At 41.3% G+C, this 24,321-nt stretch overlaps 1 protein-coding gene across 1 annotated transcript; it reads right to left on the bottom strand.

Moving 5' to 3' along the window:
* Positions 1–69: 69 nt before the first annotated feature.
* LOC128876363 (protein windpipe) lies at positions 70–22,933 on the bottom strand. The gene is made up of 3 exons (XM_054122674.1): positions 22,590–22,933; positions 7,196–7,245; positions 70–4,427 (listed from the first exon to the last, which is right to left on the bottom strand). Exon 3 carries the CDS (start codon positions 4,408–4,410, stop codon positions 2,380–2,382), a length of 2,031 nt encoding a protein of 676 aa, XP_053978649.1. The 5' UTR covers positions 4,411–4,427; positions 7,196–7,245; positions 22,590–22,933; the 3' UTR covers positions 70–2,379.
* Between the last annotated feature and the right edge of the window lie 1,388 nt (positions 22,934–24,321).

Genomic DNA, 24,321 nt, shown 5'->3' with positions numbered 1-24,321 from the left:
TTATTAAGGTGTCAGTTTAATTTAGTAATAATACCTTGATAGGTGGATAGCCTTCGAGGTAAAGGTTCGTCGGGTAAATATTAATATTTTATTTCGCATTCAAGGTTGAAATTATAAACACTTGAAAAATATTATTCGTACGATTACGTTGACTGCGCCATCCGCGATAGTATTTATTCGTAGCAGTGTTTGCTCTGTAAATGTTGCACGATCAATTTATCTAGGGAACAAATTAAATGGTGGCAATAAAGATGACGTGTCGACGGTATCATAAAAGATTAATAATCGCCCCCTCGAACGTTCCAATGATAATCGCGATATCGGTACGGATAACTTTTTTTCAATGCTGATTAAACGAAATGATCGTACAAAGTTTCTGCGCCTTTAATGAACAATCTATTATGTAATAATCGGTGCACAGAAACGTGCACGTCTTTTTTAGAAGGTTTTTCTTATAAAGAATCTGCTCTGATTTAGCATACTTATCGCAAAAACTTGTACGTTTCTCGCGTGAATAACCAATAAATAACGAATAATTTCGTTGACTGTTTAGCAACAAACAGTTCAACAATAAACGACGTCAAAATTTTTAATATATATTTCGATAAGCACATTATTCGTTATTTAAGAATATCTGTTGCTATACATTTTTTGTACAGGTATCTTTACACACGATCACTATGGACTCAAATATTGCCAATTTTATATTTGACAAACTTAAATCCTTGATACTCTAATTGCCAGAATTTTATTTATTTAATTTGTTACGAATGCAATTAGTGATTACGTCACCTTCACGAAAGGTTCGCAGCGCAATGGGAAGTAGGATGATACGATTGATTTTGGAATGCTCATTGTGAATTCATACGGTAGAAACTTTGTATAAATTAACTTTTCATCTAGTTACTAAGTGATAGGCTCCGCTAACAAAAGTCAAATTCCTTTTTTCCTTTTTGCCTTCGCCACAGAGTTGGCCGTTGTTCGCGAAAGTTCTTATTCGAATAACGTTACAGATTAATGTAGACGATCTCGGCGAAATCGTTATTTGTTATTCACGAATAAAATCGTTATTCGTCGTATATTTCTATTTCTTGGTATGTTTTCTGATCGAAATAAAATTTATGAAAAAGACAACGTCTCCGTTTCAGAAATCGATAGAGAAAATATTGGCCATAACTCCGACTCATTCGTCAAGGCAAATATTCGCTCGTTTATGCAGCGCCAGGTAATTAAACGTTCATTTATTTATCAGAGCTGCACGGCATTTAAAATTCTAACGATCTGTCAACACTGAAACATTAAAGACAACCGAACGTAACGTTAATTACGCGTGCTTCTATCATTACAGCATTGTTAAACTTGTATGCAAATTATATTAATTAACGATGCATTTCGTGTTCAGAGGATTCTAATGGAACATGACGCACTTGAATGTCATTCAAGCCTGCACGAGAAGGAAGATCCTTAAGGAAACTGACTAGTGTGCTAATATTGTATACACATATATAAAATGTATCAAATATTTTTCATCCATAAATCTTGTACAAATAACGGAAGTTTATACAGGCTGAGCCGGAAATTGATGGTCCAAATTTTGGGTGCGATATGATACTCGTAAAAATCACTAAAAAAAGCGTTAGTAAACGTGGAATTTAATTAAAAATTTTTAATTTAATTTTGAAATTTGGTATCTATGCATTTAAATAAAATAAATATTAGATCTATCCACTGGGATAAAATAAAATTCGTCCTTGGGACTCAAAAACTGTACTAACACTTTCTTGCTTCCATTAACGAGTACCATATATGTTCTTACCTAAAGTTTGGTCATCAACTTTAGCACACCCTGTATATACAGAGTGTTCGACAACAGGTACCTGAAATTTTGACCTCTTCATTTTCTTTCCATTTCAACACGAGGATTCAACCCTCGAAGTTTCAGACACCTGCTGTCCAACGTCCTGTATATACGCATAGTATTTAATATATTATGTAACATATTACAATATAAATCTGGAAATATGTACAAACAATCTCGTTTCACGGAATCGCTCTCCTCTCCTCTCCTTAATGTTCTCAACTAACATGAGCGAACTCTCGTCCATCATTCCACTAAAGGCAGTTCTATTTCGTGTTCAAAATACAAACTCGAGGTTAAATCTACGTCTCACTTGGTCATTTATAATTGATCGCGACGCATGATCCGAGGAACACTGGCGACACTACAATCCTTCCAATCGAAACACACACACACACACTCATATACACATCATGCTGATATCTCATTTATGTCGCTCAGGTTACTTTACCCCGTTGCTCACGGGTGAATCCAAATAATATCGTTGTCTTTCGTCCAACCATCCGAACAAATCAACTTCTTCATGGCGTCTTGACTAGATTCTCGCCAGCCATCGTTCTCGTGATGAGTATGGGCGTTTTCGGCACGCTGTCTGGATTCTCCTGCATGGTGATCTTCACTCTCTGAGCACCTGGACTCAACGGCGGTCCGTTTGCCGCCGAAGACTGAGCACTCTGGTCAACCGGTTGGTCCTCGGGACTACCTCTAGCGGATTCGGTTTGCAACGAGTCCACATCCAGTCCAGATATGTCGTTGATCTTCCTGGGTGGTTTCACCGGTTCTATGCAGTCCATGCTGCCGTTCAGGGACTTGGGCGCCACGTTCAGGTTGTTGGGTCTCGCCCGACTCTCGTGATCGATCGCGTCCTCGACCAGAGGGAAACTTTCGACGGTTCCATTGGAAGCTATCTTCGGTTGCGGGGCATTCCCCGTGTCCAGAAGCGCTTTCTGCATGTCCTTCATCTCGGTACCGTTCTCCACGTCCCCGCGTTTCCTCTTCTTCTTGCAAAAGTCGCCTTTATAGGCTGCGAACACTATGAGGGTAGCTAAGATTCCTAGCAGAGCAGCCAGGACAACGTAGGATCCCATTCCTTTCTTCGATTGTTTGGCGGGCGATACTTCGGCCATTTCTTCGTTCAAGTTCTCGTCTTTCACCTTGACGTCTCCCGACTTGGACATGTCGTCCAGCTCGCCGGTCATAAGGTCGACACCAGGGTCAACTTTCTCGGTGCTGCTTTCTGGAATCGCTTCGTCCAAACCAATCTTTGTTGGGACTATAACCTTCTCATCGGCCTCTTTGGTCGCCGACGCGTCGATAAACTGCTCCTCCGCGAGGTCCAGGTCCTTCTTGGTCTCTATGGCCTCCGTGGTGCTCCAGAAGACGTTTCGCAGCGTCTGCAGCATGCCGAAGAATGTCCCCTCTTCTTCTTCTTCTTCTTCCTTCTCAGTGTTCCCGTCGTCTGCATCGGTCTTCTTCCAATCAGTGGAGATCGCGCCTGTCCCAGAACCCTCGCCAGAGGCTTCGTCCTCGTCCCCAGAACCCTCATCTGGCTGGAACAGAGCGTCCGTGAACGACTTCGTCCTCGATGACGTCTTCTCGTCGGTGTAGAATACGATATCCTCGTCCTTTTCGCTCGGCTTTTCTAGGCAGTTCGAGTCCTGGGGCGAACAGATCGTGACCTCCTGCGAGGCTTCACTGGTGATCGATGCTGAGGACGTGGATTCAGTGGTGGTTGAGGCAGAGGTCGAGGGTTCGTCGGGTTCAGGGAACGGTGTCTCGGCTGGAGACTCTTCCGGAGCTTCGCTGGACTCCGACATGGACTTGAAAGAATGCCAGCCATCTTCTTCTTCCTCCTCGTCCAGCGTATCCGAACCGTCTCCGGACCCAACATCCGCAGGTTCAACGTAACTCTGGTCCCTCATCATCTCGTGATCCTGCTCCTCGAAGTTGCAGATGACCGTGGCGTTCGGTTTGAATAGAGATGTCCCTTTCATGGTGCTCGGACCAACGCACAGAATCTTCTTTGAGATTTTCACGCCTCTATCGATGAGCGAGTCCCTCGCGCGAAGGGTCGCGCAGTTACATTGCAGGGGGTTCCCGTGAATATCCAAGTGCTTGAGAGCTTTTAATTGGTCCAAGCCCGAGGGTAGCTGATGAAAATTATTCTTCCGCAGGTTCAGACTGTGCAAGTGTTTCAGGCCGTCCGTGGAGTTGAATTCCAAGCGTCCGATGCGATTCTCGGCGAGACTCAAGCTTCTGAGGTTGTCCAGATGTTGGAAGCTTCCAGGCTCTATTCGTTTCAGGCTTCCTCCAGAGAGGTCCAGGTGTCGAAGGCTGGTCAGGTTCTCGAGCAGACCTGGTCGGAGAACGGACTCCAACACGCGGGCCTCCAATGTGTCGAGGAGATCGACTTGGATATCGATGGACTTGACATCGTTCAACTCTTGGCAACGGGCTACGGTACCGTTCTCCAGGTGGCAGAGCCCGTTAGCTAATCCTGAGCAGCTCAGGACGATCAGGAGCAACGATGGCAGAAACTGCGCTGTCTGCATCTTTTGATCTGATTTACCTGCGAAATGGCAAGCGAACTGGAATTAAATCGTGGCCGTGTATGTTTCTGGGGGCTACGAAGAGGATCTTTGAGAAAATTCAGTCAGTTTTTTTACTGGAAACTCTAAAAGGCGTAGAGGTCTGAATTTTAAGCAACTTACACGGTGCAGAGAATTCAACTTGGATATAGTTAATTGAATTTTTGTAGACTATGGAATAATTAGCAGCACGAAATATTCTAGTCCATGACTCTGCTTCCTATCGCTTCGATATTCTAGAAATATCACGATTCGTACGATTGCAAGGCTCATATATGATACGTGGTTATCTTAACAATCGCTAGAGTATCGATACTATCTCTGGCTTAACGATTTTCAATATGGCAGTAGCGATAAGAACCAATAGTATCTAATTCTACTGTTAGTTACTCTTACTTAAAACGGAGTGTCATTACTTGCACAACGGTGATATTTAAACTAAATAAACGAGAATTTGTATGAAAAATGAATCGAAACAGTTAGCTCCAGACTCGTGGTTTCCTAATATACAAACTATGCAATGCATACAGGACGGTCGGATACTTTTTCGCGCGCCTGTAGAGGATTAACATTCCGCACGAAATGGACCAGTGTGTTTCAGTTCTAATCGGAAGGCGGCGAGTTGTTGACACGAAAAAGCGAACCCACCAGGTGTGACTCACAGCCAACTTCGATGGAAACGAAAGCAAAAGAAAATCCCCCGTCTGCTCCGAAACTAACGAACCATCCTCGAGGAATTCGAGGCCGCGAGCACGTCGGTGAAAGAGGAAAATATAACGACGCTGAAGCGGTGACTCTTTTACGTGTCTTTAAATGCCACTTTCAACCGCCATCACGTTCGTTCTAAACATAGATAGACTCGAGGCAGGCCGTCTACTTTCGGCACGTTATTTGCATTATTTTGCATACCTTCCACCGGTCCGGACTTTACGCGTGACGTCATTGGTAATTTCTATATACCGCGGTCACCAGATAAAAGAAGGAAACGTCGTCGTATCTTTCGCGGGAATGCCCGAGCATTGAACTCCCCTGATCACTGGTAATCGCGTCGATCGCTGCCGTGGCTGTCACGCATCATGCGCACCCTAAAGGTGTCTGTTACTCTCGAGGTGAAAAGAGATTGATTCTTTCTGTCTGTGCTTTCTTAATGCTTCGAGTATCAACGGAGACACAACATCAACAGTTTTCTCAGAAAGCTGCCAATCGTTTTGAAATTTCTTTCTCAAATTTCGAAGAATATTCTTGAAAAGTACATTCTTCCAGAAACGTAATAGAATGAAATCGAATTGTAAAAAAAAAAACTTTACGATGTTGTGCCCTTAATAGTGGGAAAATTGGGAAATTTTGGCGATATGAACTTTGAGAAATTGGAATTTAATGGCACACCAGTCGAGATGGATTTCGGTACGCATGCAAACGCGTCGCGGCAAAATGAGTAATAATTACTATAGCTCTGCAAAGTACGGACCGAAGCTGATCTAGATCTCCTCTTAACACCGCAACGCCGTGAGCTGGTGACGCAATTCGCATCTAACGTTGCAAATTAGCATGTAGGAATTACATTCTCATTACACGCGAGACGTACAATGTAGCGAATGACCATCGCGTGTTCTCACGTTTGTGACAATTTTTATGTACGCGGTGTCTCGTGGGATCATTCCAGCCGATGGAAAATACTAGGAAACGTCTCGGATGGCAGATGTGCGTGTTCAGTGAACAGTTCGCATTCCGGCGTATCGTTCGTCAAGTATTTGCGGTTAGGATGTAAACTTTATTCGAGGAAATTGTGTACGCACGCGAGAAATATATTTGTCAGTTTGTAGCAGTGGCTTTCGATGGAAATATGTACGTGGTGGATTCAAAGTGGCGCGCGAAGAAGATTTTCCAATAGTCGTTGAACTTTGACGAGCGAGAAAAGTATTAATAAAAGAAAATAATATTAACGTGAAAAGAAGTTAATAATGTATTAATGAAAAGAAATGTTCAAGTTATGTACATTACTCCACTAGAGGTCACATTCTATACCTCGAACATAACTGTTAAGACATTTTATTACCCAAGCACTTTCAATATATTAATTCCGAATATTTTATGTTAATATTCACAATTATATTCGCAATTAACCCTAGAACGGGAAGGTCACTGATTAGCAGTTAAGCATACTTGCATCGAAGCATTTTAACATTGAAGCCTTTATATGAACGAAGCACTCTACCCCATAGGGAAACACTGTGCGTGACGTGTGGCTAAAAGACAAATTTGCCATAAATTGTGTGATTGAAATCTGTACGCTTGGCTGTCGCGTAATTCCATCGGATCGAATGTCCAAATCACGCGTGCAGACACATGCGTACACAGCGTCGGACACTTCTGACAACTTCTGCGCCTAATTTGCAAACAGACGCAACAGCTAATAGGACTTAAGTAGTTACGTACTGCGCAAAGCAGTCTCCGAGTGTCTTGTTCGGTCGCGTGGGTGGCGTCAGGTCATGGCCAATGAGTTCGGAGAGATTTTACTAGACAATACACGATTCTTTGACGCTGAGAAAAGAACACCTGATAATCTGTCCATTTAGAGACTCTGACACCTTCCCATTCCTATCATTTCACATAATTTTTCCGCAATTAAAATGTAATTGATTGTAAAATGCTAAATAGAGCCTATGCAATTCGAATAAAATTGTGAGGAGTCCTTGGATGTACTTCGTAGGAGGATTATCTGTACAAATATTTGTAACGAGATACTTACGGCTTGTTTGATCAGACGTGGCTTCAGCAGCGCCGTGCTTTCGGTAGCATCTGCAAAACAAGACAAAATTAATTTTATCAATGCTCTAGCAGTGCAACATACAAGAATATTTACTTCATTTCCTTTCGTATCTTACGTTAGTTTGATATAACAAGAATAGTCAAGAAATCAAACCTACGACAACAGGTTAATAACAAAAAAGGTCCCCTATCGAACAACGATCATTTATTCTATTTATACAAATGCATCCTGAACCGACGTTCATTGCATCACGCGACATCCTCGAAGGAAATGCTTCGATTGCGAAAGGGAGACGTTGGAAAACAGCTCGCAATGTGCACACAGGGCCATTAGCATGACTCACGCCATGAAAACCATGCAAGTGAAAATAGCCACCTAGCGCACGTCCGCGAAAAGTCATTACGCGATGATTATGATTGTTGAACGCACGCTAGGTTTCCCTCGATTCCTGACCAGCTATGTCCTTTCGTATTTATCAATTTGCCGCTAATACGCGTCCATCCGCTGGTTCACCTCGAGTTCAAAGAGCGCCGTGTCCTTACATTCAAAAAACACCTGCCGCCATTATCCGCGGCAAAAATGCACCCCTTTTCTTTAATAACTGTGCAACCCAGTTCGGTCCGGAGATTACGCGGAATTACGGCAATAAGATTCGACATGGCAAGCAAACCTGTTGCCTATCGTTCCGTGATCGTTACCTAAACGTATCATACATCGTTGCGTCTAAATGTTAATTGAAGACCGGAAGACATAATTGGCCTCCGCGCGCTTTATATTTATAATTCATTAGCGTCCCGTAGCGGATACTTATTATCGTTGCGCAATCTGTCGACATAAGAGGCGCGTAAGGGCGATCTTTCATAATCCAAAGTTTCTGTAGGTTTCTCTGTCTCGGATTAGGTTGTTTGTTTGCTCGAAGGTGTGGCAGCCGAGATATCGTGTTAATCGAACATTTCCTAGAATATTTGACGATACAGGTTGTTTATGTGATCTGTCAACGGTTTACCTTCTGTAATATATTTTTCATTGTTGTCATTCACCTTTCGTGATACAAACAATGCTTTACTGCAACAAATTGTGCATCTTACATATTTTTAACGTAACATTCGAAGAAAGAACTCGTCGATTTTTACTAAAAAAGCCAGCAAACGTACGTTACATGACCAAATATGAAACAGCTCCCCCAAGAAGGCCACTAAAGGCCACTAAACGCCACCATTCGTCTCTCGGCGAGGCGATAAATCGTTTCGTCCGCCTTCGGTGGTAAAAAGCGCGACAGGGGGAAATCATGGGATCCAAGGTCAATCCATCCCGAATGACACAATACGTCGCCAGGTCCCGACAATAGCCGGGGCGATGCCTGAGCAGGAAATTCGAAGCTGCAAAGAAGCCAACAACGAGCATACACACCCGCTTTGGTCATGGTTCGGCTTTTTGCCGACTGCGTGCTTAACGGTACCGTCGCGGCCTCGTGGTCCAGTTAACCACGTGCTTCGAGCAGAGCCGGCCGATTCCAGAAGTCGTTTCAGGAGGTCGTGTACCTTTCAGTACGAGGAAGTCGAAAGTATCTCTGAAATCTCCCCGCCTGCAGCCACGCCGGAATGAAAAAGATCTTTGTGCGCCCAGGTGCCTGCATTCTTATCCTTTCATGCTGGCCAGTCGATCGCGTTCGTCTCCCATTCGTACGCGTCGACTTTCATCTTCGAAGCTCCTCCGGTTCTCGGACCTCGGAATTTGATTAAAATTCAAGGATACTTACGAATGACCTAACCGCTGAACACTGTTTCTTATTATCATAAAAGAGCCACTGTACGAATCTTGTTTGAAACCACTATTTCATAGTTCCAAAGTTAGGCTCTCGGTTCAAGTGTCCAAGAAGTTCGACCGAAATGTTGAAAGATGAAAAAGTTAGACAGATGGGGCTTCTTGAAAAGTGACAGAAACTTTGATGAGTAGCTGGACACTCGAAAGATCTGTCAGGCGGTTCTTGAGCGAACCCTTCGACTTTTTCATCTTCCAAGTTTCGGTTAGATTTCTTTCTTGAATGATTCGAGGTGATGTACCGTGCAATCTTGTTTCGTGAGATTGTGCAATATCTTTATTTTAAATAACCAGAATCTGGGTCGATCCAATGATTCATCGTTCGATAAGGATAACGTAACATCGAAGAGCATTGTTCATTCAACGAATAAGTACACGGTTTGCGGAGCCTGTGCGAAACGTTAATTTGCTTTTGCACAATTATTTCATTTCGAGTTATAAATACGGAACGGATTATGAACAAATAAATAAAAAGAAAATACGACGCGAGTAAAAAGTATAATACATGGAAATAGATTATAATACACATATAACAGAGTTAAACGTATGTACATACATTTAGTGTCCAAAAGCGAGATAGGTCCACATGTACTATAATTAAAATTATTTCTTTCAAAACTATGTTATAGTTTACTTCAATCATACGTCATTATTTACTAGATATGTCAAGTACTTCAGCTGAAAAAAAAATCATGAAAATGAACTTCAAAGTGCAACAAAATGATGAAAAAGACTGATTTATTCAAATCTCCAAACCGAGAATACTCTTTTAACACCTTCCCGTTCCTTTTCCTCGACATTATCGATCGATCGATCTCTCCACCCACGGTGTCGAAACACCCCCGACCGCTCTGCACTTTTCCTCCCACTTCGTGAATCATTCTTCGCCATAAAACCCCGCGAACACCTCGCAACTTATTCAGGACAATAGGGCCTCGCTCGACAGGGGATGCGAGCACGTGTAATTATTACGCGTGTGAGCAACCTGACTGCGAGCTTGCGCCGCGGATAACCATTTACAGGAACCCCGTAGCAGGAGCTGGAGGACACGTCCCGAGGACTATGGCAGACGACGCGGAGAGACGAACGAAACCAAAGGAAGACGAGGAAACGAAAATAAAAATGAAAAGAGCGGAAAGGGTAGAAGCGGAACCGAGGAAAAAGGAAAGCAGCGTCAGGGAATGCGGGCCCGAGTGTGTCGAGCCGGGGAAAAAGAGAGTGAAAGAGAGAGAAGGGAGAGAGAGAAAGAGAGAGCCAGAGGCCACACAGGGAGAGTGTCTTAACCACACAGGTATCGCGGTATCAATGGCAGCCGGTCGTGCGAAACGATTAGCAAACCGTAACGCACCAGAAATCAGGCTCGCTGGATACGTCGGGACAGGTCAATCAACTCGAAATAATCGCGAATAACGAGGCGTATTCGCTTTCCTAACGAGCCTTTCTAGTTATGAATCGCCTCTTTCGATTAACGGTACGAACGGGAACGGATCGACGATCGAACCGAAGAGAATCGAAACACGCTGACGCGTCGAGCGGGACGCGGCGATCGTTTGTATGCGTTTGTATGGCCGAGGATGCGTTTCTCGCGAGAAGAATTCCCTGGACGAAATGAGCGACGAGAAATCGTACGGCGGATGATTGATTTGTAAACGCTGTCCGAGGATGGTAATTCTTTGTTGTTTGCCCGCGAAACGTTGTATATCGATGAGAAAAAACTTGTTACGTAAGCGGGTTTTTAATATTTCCGTAGCCTCGTTTCGGTTGATTTATGGACAGATAATCAAATACTGTGGTTACGTTAATAGTTTCTTATCTTCTTGTACAGTTAGATAAATGTGGTAGTTAAGATAGGTTTTAATCTTAATGACGTGGTATGTGGTTGGGGAAACGTATGGTATATGGTTGCTGACGATTGATGATGAAGATTGGTGAAGATTGGTGAAGGTACATGAAGATTAATAAAGACTGATGGGTACTGATAAATATTGGCGAAGAATAATGAAGAATTATTAATACGAACAATGACTGGTGAATTTTGGCGAAAACTGATTAGGATTGGTGATGATAGTAGAAGATTAATAGACACTGGTGAGTATTGATGAATCTTGATGAAAAATGATGAAGTGGATGTTTCTAATTTACTCTGAAAAATGAGAAAATCGATTTCTAAAATGTCTCGCAACGCGTGCGAACCGAACGTGACATTAAAATTGCATTTGGAGCATGCAAATCGCGAGTGTCCTTCGCGAAACGGTAGCAATGATCTGTAATACCACTTAAGCAAATAATATGGGTCAGTAAACTCTTCGTAACCGACCCAAGGTTAGCATGTGACGTCCGTGTCTCGAGCTACCAGTGAAATATCCTGGAAACAAAGCCTGATATCCTCCTGGCGACAACACGATTTTAAGATTATTGCGCGATTACGTTCAATCAACCGGTCAACCTTCACCCTTTGTTTTCTCGTATGAAAGAAACAAGTATCGTGCTTAGACGTCAGTTCTGTAAGCAGTTCGTCTGCGACATAATAGAACGCGCACGTATGTAGATTTTACGACACGTGACGATCAACTAGCCCTGGGATTGGTCGACCAATTTCTTTCGACAAACAAGCATTCAGACACATCATTCTGATGTTACAAATCACTTATTCAATTAGATTTTAGATAGATGAAGTATAGGTATAGATAACGATTAGTTGTTTATTAAATTATAATTAAGTGATTATTATAATTGTGTATATACATAATATTATTTATATATTAAATATTTATAAAGACATGTAATGAAATTAAATATATTTCAATGCAGACATCTAAGAGTACTGATGATCCATCGAACGAATCGCATGGACGAATATGGTACGAGTTTTTCAATGGAAGAAGACGTTCAGTGTACGTAAAAGCGATTTGTCAAGTGGTATGTAAGCTCTATCTTATCTTATCTAATGCAATCTTTCGTGGAATTATGGTACGAATATAGTTCCTCGCACAACGAGTGTCTGTGCATCCAAAAAATGATCTCGTTGATACATCTTTTACACGATTTAAGATTGAACAAGTATAGCGCACGGGTATCCCAGAAAATTTCTATTTAATAGAACAAGTTCGTGTTAGAATGTTTGAAGAATTTCAATAACGGTGTGTCAGAATGGCGATCGTTAATTCTACGGTTTAATGACGCAGGACTCATCGAGAATGTAAATAAAAGAATGAGTATTTAAATGACACAGTTTGCTCAGGCATCTTATGATTTCGACGAGTTTTTATAACTACGGTACTTCCTGTTCGACGTTGGATGATGCTTTATCCCCGAACCTTTCTCGACATCGTAGATGATTCAATTGTAATGCAATTCAAAAAATTAAACAAAATACCTACGACAATTCAAGTTCGATGTGAAATTCCTAAATCGTTCTCTCTTCGTAGTTCCTCTAGTACGTCTATTAATAGACGTACAAATGGTACAAAGTCCGAAGGGGTCAGAGAATGATTATCCACCGCATTAAAATTAGCCAATTATTGTTAAGTATTAGCTGATTCCTATTACTGAAATTGTACTTATTAATTTTCGACATGGTCACCGTAACGTGACACTTTTTTAAACGTTTTCATTTGTCATTGAAAACGCTCGTGGAAGGTGGACGATTACACAGTGATTTCCGGCCCTCCGCGTGGAAATCAAGGTGTTCTGCGCATTTCGACCCATCGTTCGACTCTCTGGTTGCGTAACACACCGTGTGGCGACATTACGTCGGGATTTCACCGTGTCGACCCGGGGCTGTCCGCAACAACGATCGTTTTCGTTGTCCACGTCGGTTTCGCAGACCGCAAAAGTAAAGCTAGATTTCCAAATGCGATATATCGGTCGACTGGCGCCAGTAATCACTCCATCTTAAAGTGTATCGATTTAACTGACGATACTTTACTGATGATATTTTACTGGCGCCAGTAAGAATCGTTCATGAATTTATAGCTACTCGAAAACGTAAATAAAATGCAATGTAAACTGAATGCTAAGAATATTTAGTCAAGACTTTGTAACTCCTTGGGATCGGTAGAATGATGTCCCCTCTCCTGTACCCTTAGATATGTCCCTGGACGCCATTAACCTTTGCTTGTGGAAACTGTGCTTAACGAAACTACGTTAACCGCTTGGAGAAACGCGCGGAACACATGTAAGAACAAGATGGAGACGACGCGCGAGCTCTATCGTTTGGCAGAAGGGGGATTAAATAAATACGCGGAGGTCAGGGGCCATTTCTGTCGTCTTCAGAGCGTATCAGCATTGCTAATGCCTCGCTGCTCGCAATCAGAACAACCGTCCTTTTCTACTCTTGCCGTCCCGGCCGTATGAAAAGTAAAACGCGATTGTCCCCTTTTATCGCGTCTCCGCTGATGCGAGCGTCCACCATGAATATTCGTGAGCCCCGATGTGACCCGACAGTGGGACTTTCTAATCAGTAGAAATCTGCGTTTTAATCGTTCCTTTCAACGGAGATGAAAGTGGTTTCCACCGTTTGTTCTTTTTTTTTTTTTTGTTCGCTTCAAAAATTCCGGTTGAATTCTTCGCGGAACGATATAGAATGAGAAAATGCAAACCATCAATATCGTCTCCATACGATTCAATTTTTCGCGCAATAATATTGACCGTCTATGGGCCGCTTAATATAAAATTTCCCGATTAAAAATTCCAAAGTTCCCAAAGAACATAAACGCGCGTAATAAACGTGTATCATACAGATACTTCAGACAGGACCACGTACAAGTTAACCCTCGGCCTGACGAATGGATCCATTAAACCCAATCACGCGGCTACAATGTAATTGATTATTTTAATCAATGCCTCCTTGCTGTTTAGTTATTACGTGTGAAATACAATTACAACAGACTGTACGAAAAGATTATTATTTTATAAAATTTTCCCGCTAATCTCGAAACGCTGCAACTTCCAAGTCATATTAAATAACGAGGTTGCGTTAATAACATGCAGTTGGACTTTCCGTAGGCACCGTAACTGTACAATTATCTTTATTTTTATGCACGCTTTACTCGATACCGTATTGTATACAACATTCGTAAGGTGAAGTTGCAGCGTTATAATTAACTTCTCGAGCCTTGAGTCGCATAAGAATGATACGCATATAGTACGACGAATAGGAAGAATACTAATTTGTTGAACAAATTTCGTAACAAAGTGCTCGAATAAGAGGTACTTGCAGGCGTATGATCATTTCAGATTTGTATCCGACTCTACTTAGAATCTAATAAAGTCGTAATTAATCGCGTAAATTTTATCAGTGCATCTATACTTTTTCAAAAAATAAGAACGGAGTTGATAAACGCCACGATTAATTGTGAATCGTGACACTAGTTTTATTCGTTATCTATTATTCGAATAGAATTCAACCATCCGCGATCCTATCTTTGTGTTTCTCTTCCTGTCGCTTTTTGCTTAACTCAAGCTTCGCTCTGCTTTCTTTGAAGACACGTGACCCTTCCGGAAGGTTCAGATGCATGACACGTGCGTCGCAGAGTCTGAGGAGATTCCTGAATCAACCGAGGTTCGGTCGTGCAACAAACCCGGCTAATCGACTCCATATTTCTGCGTAATTTGAGGTGTTCGCTCCATGTTGCATCTCGCGGAGCGGCGTAACCGATAACCAGACCTGCGGTTTTGCGGGAAATGTTTAATCGGAGGTAGGTAATTAACACCGAAAGATGATTTCGATAAAGGGGTAGAGCAGCACGCCCGATCACTGTATTCATTACCCATGAATTCGAGAACACGAGTAATTGAGACACGAACGCAGTCAATTTTGAGGAAACATGATCTACTTGGCGTTTCTTTGGTCGAAACTCGGAGTAAACATGTCAGTATACCAGTGGTCGTTGGAATAATAGCAAAGTAAATAAATGAATTAATTTTTTTCAATTTTATATATAATGGAATTTTGAGACTTGGTATAGGAAGACCAATTTGGAGGTGTAGAATCTAAAGAATAAATATTTTGTAAGATTCCTAAGAATAACCTTCAACTGACGCGACAAATAGGAATGATCAAGACTATTCATCAGTGATGTTTACAAATGAAATCACTAACGAACCTTTACGTGTTTCAAAGTCTTAGAGGTAGTTAAGGCGAATAGTGCCCATTAATCGTAGTGACTGGGAGTCGAAAGAGTGAGCGAATAGTAATGGCTGCTTCGTAAAACAGCGATTTAAACGGAATTTATAGTATCGAGCGCGTATAAATCGAAGAATTATAACGAAAAAGATGTTGGAGACACCTCGTTCCCTCGCGAAATTGCGCCTCGCTTTAAGTTGCTAATGAACTCATCGGTGAGGCTTATTCGAGAAACCTTGCCTTACAAGGAAGGGTCCCGAGGTGTAACTGCCATTCATTAACGAGCTTTTGTAAAATGATAGGCCTTGGAGTAATGCAGCTATTGTACACGTCAGATTTTAAACGCAGATGGCTGTTAATTTAGGTGATACTCCCATCGATCGACGAAGCTGATCATTGCAATCTGAGAAGTATAATTGGGGGAAGTAAATTGGATGTCTTGCAAGCCGAAATCATCGATGATGTCACTCCCTTTTGACTCTGCTGATATACAGTTTCTTGTTCAGAGTAGATCTGCAGATCACTTCGGTTTTAATTTTCTCCTTTCATGAATAAACTCTTACTGTACGAATTAATTATACACGACGAATGATACAACAACGTTCCATATTGTAAATATAAATTAATTGTCCGCATAGGTGGGTTTATTCGCGATATTCAACGCGAATCGCAGTTTGTCGATGCAATGCTCGACGCGTTTCTATCGTCGTGATAACAAGTTCCCAGGTGTTTACGACCACGCGACGTCATCGTACCCACCTTTACCATTTCAGTCGTCTGGATCCAACGAGTTGCATTAACAGAATCGCGCGTTTCCTTCCCGCGATCCTCCGTTTGCGTTTCTTTCTCGCTCCTATGGTTATTTCTGCCACGACCTTTTAACACCGCGCGGGTATCGTTTAGGTCAGACATTTTTACTAACACAATAGTCGTGACGCTCGGCAAAGACTCTCGTCTTAATGTAATTCAACAAGCAGCGCGAATTTCGTATAAAATGATAAACGATACGAAAACTAGTAATTGGTTTATTTTATCAATAACGGTGCGTTTATTTTCTGGAAAATATTTTGCATTCGTTGCAAAATTTACGATAAATTATGAAAACTTGAATGGGCAAAAATCACAGATAGTTTAAATTAAATATATCTCTGCGGTATCGCTCTCGCAACGTTAAGAAGTTCTTCCATTCGTCGTTCGTTTCGTTTATCTCGAAGGAACGTGTAAAAATAATGCGATGATACCGTTATTAAAAAATTACACTTAACGGAAAGAAATCGCAGTAGTCTTTTACTCACGATAAAGTTCTTCGTATCGTTTGAAGTAGTCCAAAGAGGAAACGCAATCACTTTAATCGATGTAATTCAGAATTTTTTAGAGGAGAAGCGCCGCGATAACGAAAAACCGTGTGCAATCGACGCGATACTAAATCATTTTTCTAAGTAACTGCAAACTTCGGGCGCGGTTTAGCGCTCGTTTAATCGCAAGTTTAGCGATGCGTGATAGCGTTGTAAACGTTAAAGGTAGAAATAACGCGACTTTTATCTGCTTTCTTAACGTCATATCACACGAATTCTTTGCGTCATTTGTACGTCGAGTACGTACGATGAATTAGTCGAGTGTCTAACGTGAACTAACATGAAGTCATAATTAGATTCATATTTGAATATTTGCATATTCTAATATTATTCGACTCAGCAAATAAAAATGATTAAACAGATGGTTGGAATAAAAGAAAATCCCAAAACCTCCCTTCGGAAACTTTTCGTTTATTTTTCTTTCAAAGCCACGTCCGCGTCAGTTTGAAAATCGCTGATAGTACCAGTTGTGTTTCTTTTTTTATTTGAAAACGTCAACAATTACTGAATGTTTTTCCAATATCGATCCACGAGCGTTGCGTGACTTCTTAATTGCCCAATGCTACACAAGAAAAAGTACGATTACCGTGATACGCTTTTAATCGTCAATGACGACGCGAATACATTACTAGAGCCTACCAACCGCGAGCGAAAAAACCCATTTATGCTTGAGCTTAATGTAACCAGACGTCAGGATATCGTCTGACGTGAAGAAGAAGAAAAAACATCACACGTCTGCGTTTACAACGATACGCAAATTGCTGAACGAGCGAGTAGCCATCGTTTCCAGGATTGATTTATCGAGATCATAAAAGGGACGGCCGGGGAAACCCGATGTTTGTAAAGTCGGGATTTTATAGTGAAAGTAACGAGTGTGAAATTTAACGCTGTGAATTTTAACAAGCCGCGCAGGCCTAACTCGGCTTGCCACTTTCGAGATTGAAAAAATATTTTGCTAACGAGTTTATTGTTGCAGCGAGGATACCGGTTCTCTCGGATATAAATATGAGATGAAAAGGTACGACGGTGATCGAAGCACGGTGTATCCGCGATCCAGTCTGGCAAGGAAGTATAGCAAAGTTACTTTCCGCGACAGGTTATTAAATTTTATACGAAAAAGAAGGAATACATTTGTTCTCTATTTATAATAATTACTATGATAGAAGCTCGTAAACGTGACGGTATTCTGCTTGGTTACATTGGCTGAATTCAGAATTTTGTAATGAGTTTCAAAGCCATGAAAATTGATTTATTATTACGGAGAAATTTGCTTCAAGTGGCCTGGATAAGTGGCGCTTGAAACAAAATCAATTTAATGGTCAAGGTGGCAGTACTGGCACGGGCTTTAATAACGGTTATAAGCCAATTGGCAAATTTGTTGCACGGATTTCTATCAATCGACGCTTAAGCGCTGGCAATTACTCTCGATCAGTATCCCTTCGATTAATCGATTGAGAATCGAACTTTTTAGACGATCGAGAATATCACTCGACCGAAAACCGTTTATCTTAATTGAATACATAACTGGCCGGATGGGTAAACGAACGTGTGATCTTTTCAATAAAATTCATTAAAATCGAACAGACATCAAAGAAAATACTATTGGAATAAAATTGCTTCAATGACCAAATAGAAACTACATTTTCCAGTGCGTTAGAAAATTTTAATAACATCATAAAAATAACACTCTAGCAGTAGTGCTCAAATAGTAATATTCAAACAATCAGAGATTCGAAGTACGTCTCCAGAATCTAAACACTTGTCAAACATCTAAATATTAAATTATTCCAAAGCCTCGATTCAAACAAATTACTCCTCAAACAACTAAAGATGCTCCAAGAAAATCGACAGATCGTTAATAATCAATAACAGTTGACACGACAGTAAATGCAAATGGATGCTAAAAAGAAAAGTTTGCTGTTCTCCACTAGTGTAATAAACGGACGCGCGCCAGTATAAATTTCAAAAATAGAAACTAATGTATGGACGTACTCAGAATTAGGTACACGCGACTACCTGCATGATCTTAGGGTACCTTCCGCGCTGCTTGGACGGACCATTACGCAACGAAACGTTATTAAAGGCTAACGTGTAATCCTGGCCCACTCCGTGGCAAAATCGATGTCATTGCATTCTCACTTGAGAAAATTAAGAGTTTTAAAATGTTTGTCCTTGAGGTGGTACATTCGCGCCCTCAATAAAGCCATTTAGAACCGATGCGACTTGCCACGGAGCGAAGGCACTAGGTTGGACGACGTTCCAAGTGATTCATGGTAATCAGAACGCATTAGGGCAGTGATAGTGCCACGGAAAGATTGGACGAAAGCTTACATCGCAGGCGTCCTGAATCCCCGTGGAATTATTAAACCTTTCACTATTCGAGATTGAATGGCAGTTTTCCAGATTATATTTAAAAAAAACATTCCTCGGGGACTCCTAAATCCCTCTTTCTTGGCCCCAGCACTCTGACGTGCCATCGACTAACAACTAATTCAATCCTATCGAAGCAGTGACCCAATATCGCGAGCCAATCTGAAATGTCGTGTCACGAAACCCACGTTCCGTGAAATTAGACACACGGATTACAGGAAAAAACGTTTCTCCTTACATTAACATCGCGCCGCGATAATAACGATTACAAAATTATTCGTTTTCCAAGCGTGAGACGGGAAGCGTCTCGGTGCGCGTGACTAATCGCGAGATACGTGGCAATCCGATCAACCTTACTCGTTCCAACCCGTCAATAAAATCCCGACGCTGTGGATGGAGATACTTTCCAAGTCGTCCGATAAAAATCGGTTTCCACGATCCAGAATCAATGTCGTGGCTCGAGTCCGTACTAAAGGAGGCAATAAAGAATAATCCGCTCGAAACAAGTAGAAAGACAAGTAGACGTATCGAGACAAGTTTCATTGATTATTCCACGTGGAAATTCCGGTAAAAATAGTCGACCAGTCCTCCGAGAGGGAGCCGAGCAATGAATGAAGCTGTTGTGGGAGTAACGGAGGTGTGTCAACCTGACATCATCGTAACAGTTTCCTTTGCCACTGTTTCAGCTACTAAGGAATATTGAAAACCGATGACGCGGCGACTTTCCGAGACCCTTGAAATTAGTATTTACGGTTAACGAGAAGAATGACGAATTGGAATTAGACGATACAATAGGAATCATTATGCGATAAGTGTATGATTGCGTAGTGATTTTTATGAGCGTTATCTTTGGAGTATGAATTCGTAACTCGCAAGTGAGTTCAAACTGGTTCAGAAATTTAATGTTGAGTATTTCGTAGGTATTCGAGTAAGGTTCGAATATTTGAGTAATTGAATATCATTACTTAAATATATTTCAGTAATTCAATATCGTTATTCGAATATTCGAGTACTCGCTCGAATATCGCAACGTGTCACTCGAATATCGTTACACGTCACTCGATTAAGCGCGTATTAATTTATTACCGCTGCTGAAACGAAAAGAATAGTACGAACACTTGAAGCAGTTTATTGAGTGGACGTAACTAACAAGCATAAATTATCGCCAGGCGTACCGAGCCTCTATAATAGGGTCAGTGATTTGTTTTGTAAAATAACTAAACTCCTCGCGTAATTTGCTGTGCTAATACTGCGTTTATCGAACGAACATCTTCCAGATAAGATTAGAGAAACGTTCCACCTTTGATGGCGAAGCTGTTACATTTATCACTGTGGAATTTCGTAACGTAGATGACACACGGATTGGAAGAAGTATACAGATTGCGCAACGTCAAACAAGTTCAATTTTCGATGAATCTAACTTATCTTTTCTAATCTTCGAAGAGCAAACATTTTATTTAGACTCCGAAACAAAATTCACTGTGTACCCTGTTGTAATCTACAACGACCTATTTTTCTATAGGTCATACACGGTCCATGATCAACTGACTGTGTTCATTTCATCGAAGGTCGATTTTTAGAAAGATATTTTCATTTAGAAATGCGTAAACTGTCTCCAGATAAGAGGAGAAACGTACCACGATACTTAGGTGTGAAGCAAATAAATACGTCATGAAAAATACGTACAACGTAAAGTTTATCGAACAACTATGTTGGGAACGATGCTGAAAATAAACGCTGAACGCGCTATAAATACACAACCGCATTGTTAAGACGGAGCCATAATCTAGTCGAATGGACAAAGTCTTTACTTAACCGAGAAGTTAGTGAGTCATGTTTCTAGCATAACGGTGATAAGTTCATTCAAAGGTGCACTATTGTTTCAATAGTACGTTAGAAATGGACACTCCCGACAATGAATTGAATACTTCCAAGCTGAGATCGGTAATCTCTATTTTTTACCATACGTTAAATTAGAATGTAGTATTTTAGAAACAGCACGATTAATATATTTAAGAGAGTGACTATTTTCTTCTAAAAGTTCTTACGACGTTGTACACGCCGTCGCATATTATTCGCCGCAATATTTATCTTCTTGGAGGGAAATCGAACACGAGATGTTCTTCTATCGACATTTATCGGACGTGAAAACAAAGTCGACCTGCACCCTGTTGCTCGACCCTGACTGTCTCGAGGTTGCGTTACTCGATTTCTAACATTTCTGTTCTAATTTTAGAAAACTCGGCTCGGCCACTAATACCGGAAAAGCGGTTTTACCAAAGTCATGAGTCGGGCGCGATAGATATCGAGGACCCGTCTACACCGGCCACAGGTAGAAATGGTCGTGGTCCATTTGCATTACAAAGAAAGTACAGTCAGCCGTGAAATAAAGAATCGTCGTTACGTATGCATTACGAGAGGAACTTGATTTGGATCGGTATTGAAATTACACCATGTTTTCAACGCTAAACCAGCGTAAATACTTTTAGAGGAAATCCATTATTCGTTTCGATGAGAGATGGAAACGATTTTCTTATTCGACGCTTTAACTGCTGGCCTATTTATAAATAGCACAACTTTGGTTTTGTGCATTGTATTAGGTGTAGAACAGAGTTAATAATTAAGACTGGATTTTATTATGGATTTTATTATGGTTGTTATTAGTTAATGAACAATGAAATTTAAAGAAATCTATAAATAGGCTCCTAGTAGATAAAGTGTTAAGAAGAAGCAATGAATCAAACTAACTATTCGATTGGGCAATTAAAATTGTTTATTATGTTAGGTTCTAATTGATCCTTCGCCTGCCATTAATTATTCTAAATGGAATCATTAAAAGAAAAACAACCGAGTAAAAACTAACGTGGGTTATTTCTTGCTCCTTCAATGCGAAATACAATTTTGTTCCATAATTCAAACTGTAATTTTTATCGAACAAACATAGGATCAAAAGTTGTTTATACAAAGATAATCTGTTGATCTCTCGTTTTTCGAAACTTTTATCTAGATAAGAACGACGCCCGACCTCGCAACGTAGAAAGTCGTTTCCAAGGATTACGTTAAATTGAAAATAAATCTATAAGTTCCTGTTAATTCCATGTACGCTTAATCTCGCATGAAAACAAGAATTGTTTACAATTGACGTTGGATATCTGGTGTATACGACCTCAAGAATTTTTATTTCTGAGGCGAATATACATTCTTAACGCTAAAACTACCAAGGACCATGCATGATATTAAACGTACTATTACATTTTTTAAATGATACGAAAGAAGACGCAAATTAATTTGTCGATATAAAATCGAGGCAAAGAAACAGTTAATAAGTGAGTAATTTTAAAGAGAATCTACAGACACATAGATCGAATTAACTGGCTCGGTAGTTCTTCTGTTAAAGAAGAACAAATTTCATCATTTTATTGATACATTAATTCGCGATCGATCGATAATGAATAAACGTCTTACTCGTGCTCAAAATCTCGCGTCGATTCTCTAATGGAGCGAGATCATCCTGAACACTGTGATGCGGGCAATGTCGTCTCGAAAAACGAGGATGTTTCAAAAAAAAAAATAAAATAGCAACTCCGAAGTTGTAAAATTAGACCGATTTCAAATCATTCGGTCAAAGTCATCGACGTCTTTAGTTAAAAAGGATTCAGCTGCCCGCGAAGAAGACAGTGGCGGCACCGGGTGTCCTTACCTCCTGCGTTCCTTCCAGTTGGTATTGTATCCTGGGTAGCAGGAGCGTATCCTTGAAGTTCACCGACACTTGAAACGAGACGAGGGAAACCGTCACGGTGGAACGTTCATCGACGCGACACGGGACGAGAGGAGTCGGTGTGCCGGGTCGGTCGGTTTCGTCGGCCCTCGAATGGCCCGTTCGATATCGGTCCGCGGTTCGAAGGTGGTCGGTCAGGGCCGACGTGAGACCTGACGTCGTGCGCGCGAGACACGAATTTTCGCGACAGGAGATCGTACCCCGACGAAAGATACAATCTATCTTAGCCTGAGGCCGAGTTAGGACTGTGGACTCTGACTGAGCCGCCGGTGAGGGAACGCGGTCGGCACAGGCTCTCCGATCCCCCCACCACGTTTCGCGATGCACGCTTGGTAGCGATAGGTGTGCGCGATCTGTCTCGTGGAACCGGTAAAATCGTTCCTGGTGAACACGGGGCGTCCCTGGTTTGTCCTTTAACGCGGTTACCCTCTTCCCCCTCCCCCACCCCCCCCCCCCTCACCTGGGGGAGCCGCAATTACGTGTTTCGTCACGAAAACTTTTCCTAAAGATGCTGCCGAGACCTTCGTCTTTCGTGTTTAATCGTTATCTTGGGTGGTTTTATTCGAGATACAAAGATCGGGTACATCCTGTACTACTTGCGTTTGGCTGAGAAAGAAGGACCTAATATGATACGACGGTGTATGACGAGTGACGACGGTATATGACGACGTACGATGGTACACGATGATTTTCAATCTATTTGAGACCAACCACGTCACTAATTGTAACGTAACTAGACGTAAATCGCTACAATCTAATCCTGAGTGAAAGTTAGGAGAATTAGGAAGAAAAGTCGAATCGTTAATCGTTATTCGTTAATCGGCAGAAAAGTGAATCGATACTAAAGTAACAGTAAACACAAGTCAATGACGAAATCGATAACACTCCGATGTTTTGTGTGTATATGGCTTAAATTTCTTGTTCGCAAATCCAGTTAACGTAATCACGTCGAGATATATGAAATCCTCCTTTTTTTTTATCGTGTTCGCGTGTATCAGTTATTTGTTTGTTTTCTGTTTATTAAGTAAAGCTGTTACTTCCTGTATAATTTTCAACGTCATCGCCGACTGTGTGAAAGATTGCACCAAGAATCGATAAATATAAAGAGACCGAGATACATCGAGCCAACGAATAGTCTCAAATTAATTACAAATCCTACGCTTGTTACCTGTAATAAACGCCCCACTAATTGTGGGTGGTTCGACACGTGGCTACACCTAATCATTCGCAATTATTCTGCCGAACAGATTACCTGGAACAGCACGTTTAATCATTCACTTAGCGACCCACGCTATTCGCGAGATCGATGTTGCGTAACCCGAAATCAGAGCGATAATGGTCGCGATCGTTTGATTCGTTGCATTTCACTATCTGCCTGTTTGCTTTTCGACCCTGAGTTTTTCCAGCTTTTCTTTCGAAGAAAATTATTATTAATTGGCCGCGTGGACTTGAAATTCTAGAACGAGACGGACCCCTTAACCTTCGTTCTACATTCTTCGAGTGAAAGTTGCTTTATGCAATATGTAATTAAAACAACTTCCATTATGTTGAAAGAATTGTACAGTACATAGTAGGAAATTATCCGGTATGATGACCAGTATGACGATACCGATTATAATATATGACGATACTCTTGCTCGCCATCTCTCTGAAA

The sequence above is a fragment of the Hylaeus volcanicus genome, chromosome 5 (assembly GCF_026283585.1).
Source record: "Hylaeus volcanicus isolate JK05 chromosome 5, UHH_iyHylVolc1.0_haploid, whole genome shotgun sequence".
Taxonomy (NCBI): Eukaryota; Metazoa; Arthropoda; class Insecta; order Hymenoptera; family Colletidae; genus Hylaeus; species Hylaeus volcanicus.
This window is presented reverse-complemented; position numbering and strand designations above follow the sequence as displayed.

Coding starts and splice junctions, on each gene's coding strand:
- LOC128876363 (XM_054122674.1), bottom strand. CDS start 4,410: ATGCAGACAGCGCAGTTTCTGCCATCGTTGCTCCTGATCGTCCTGAGC.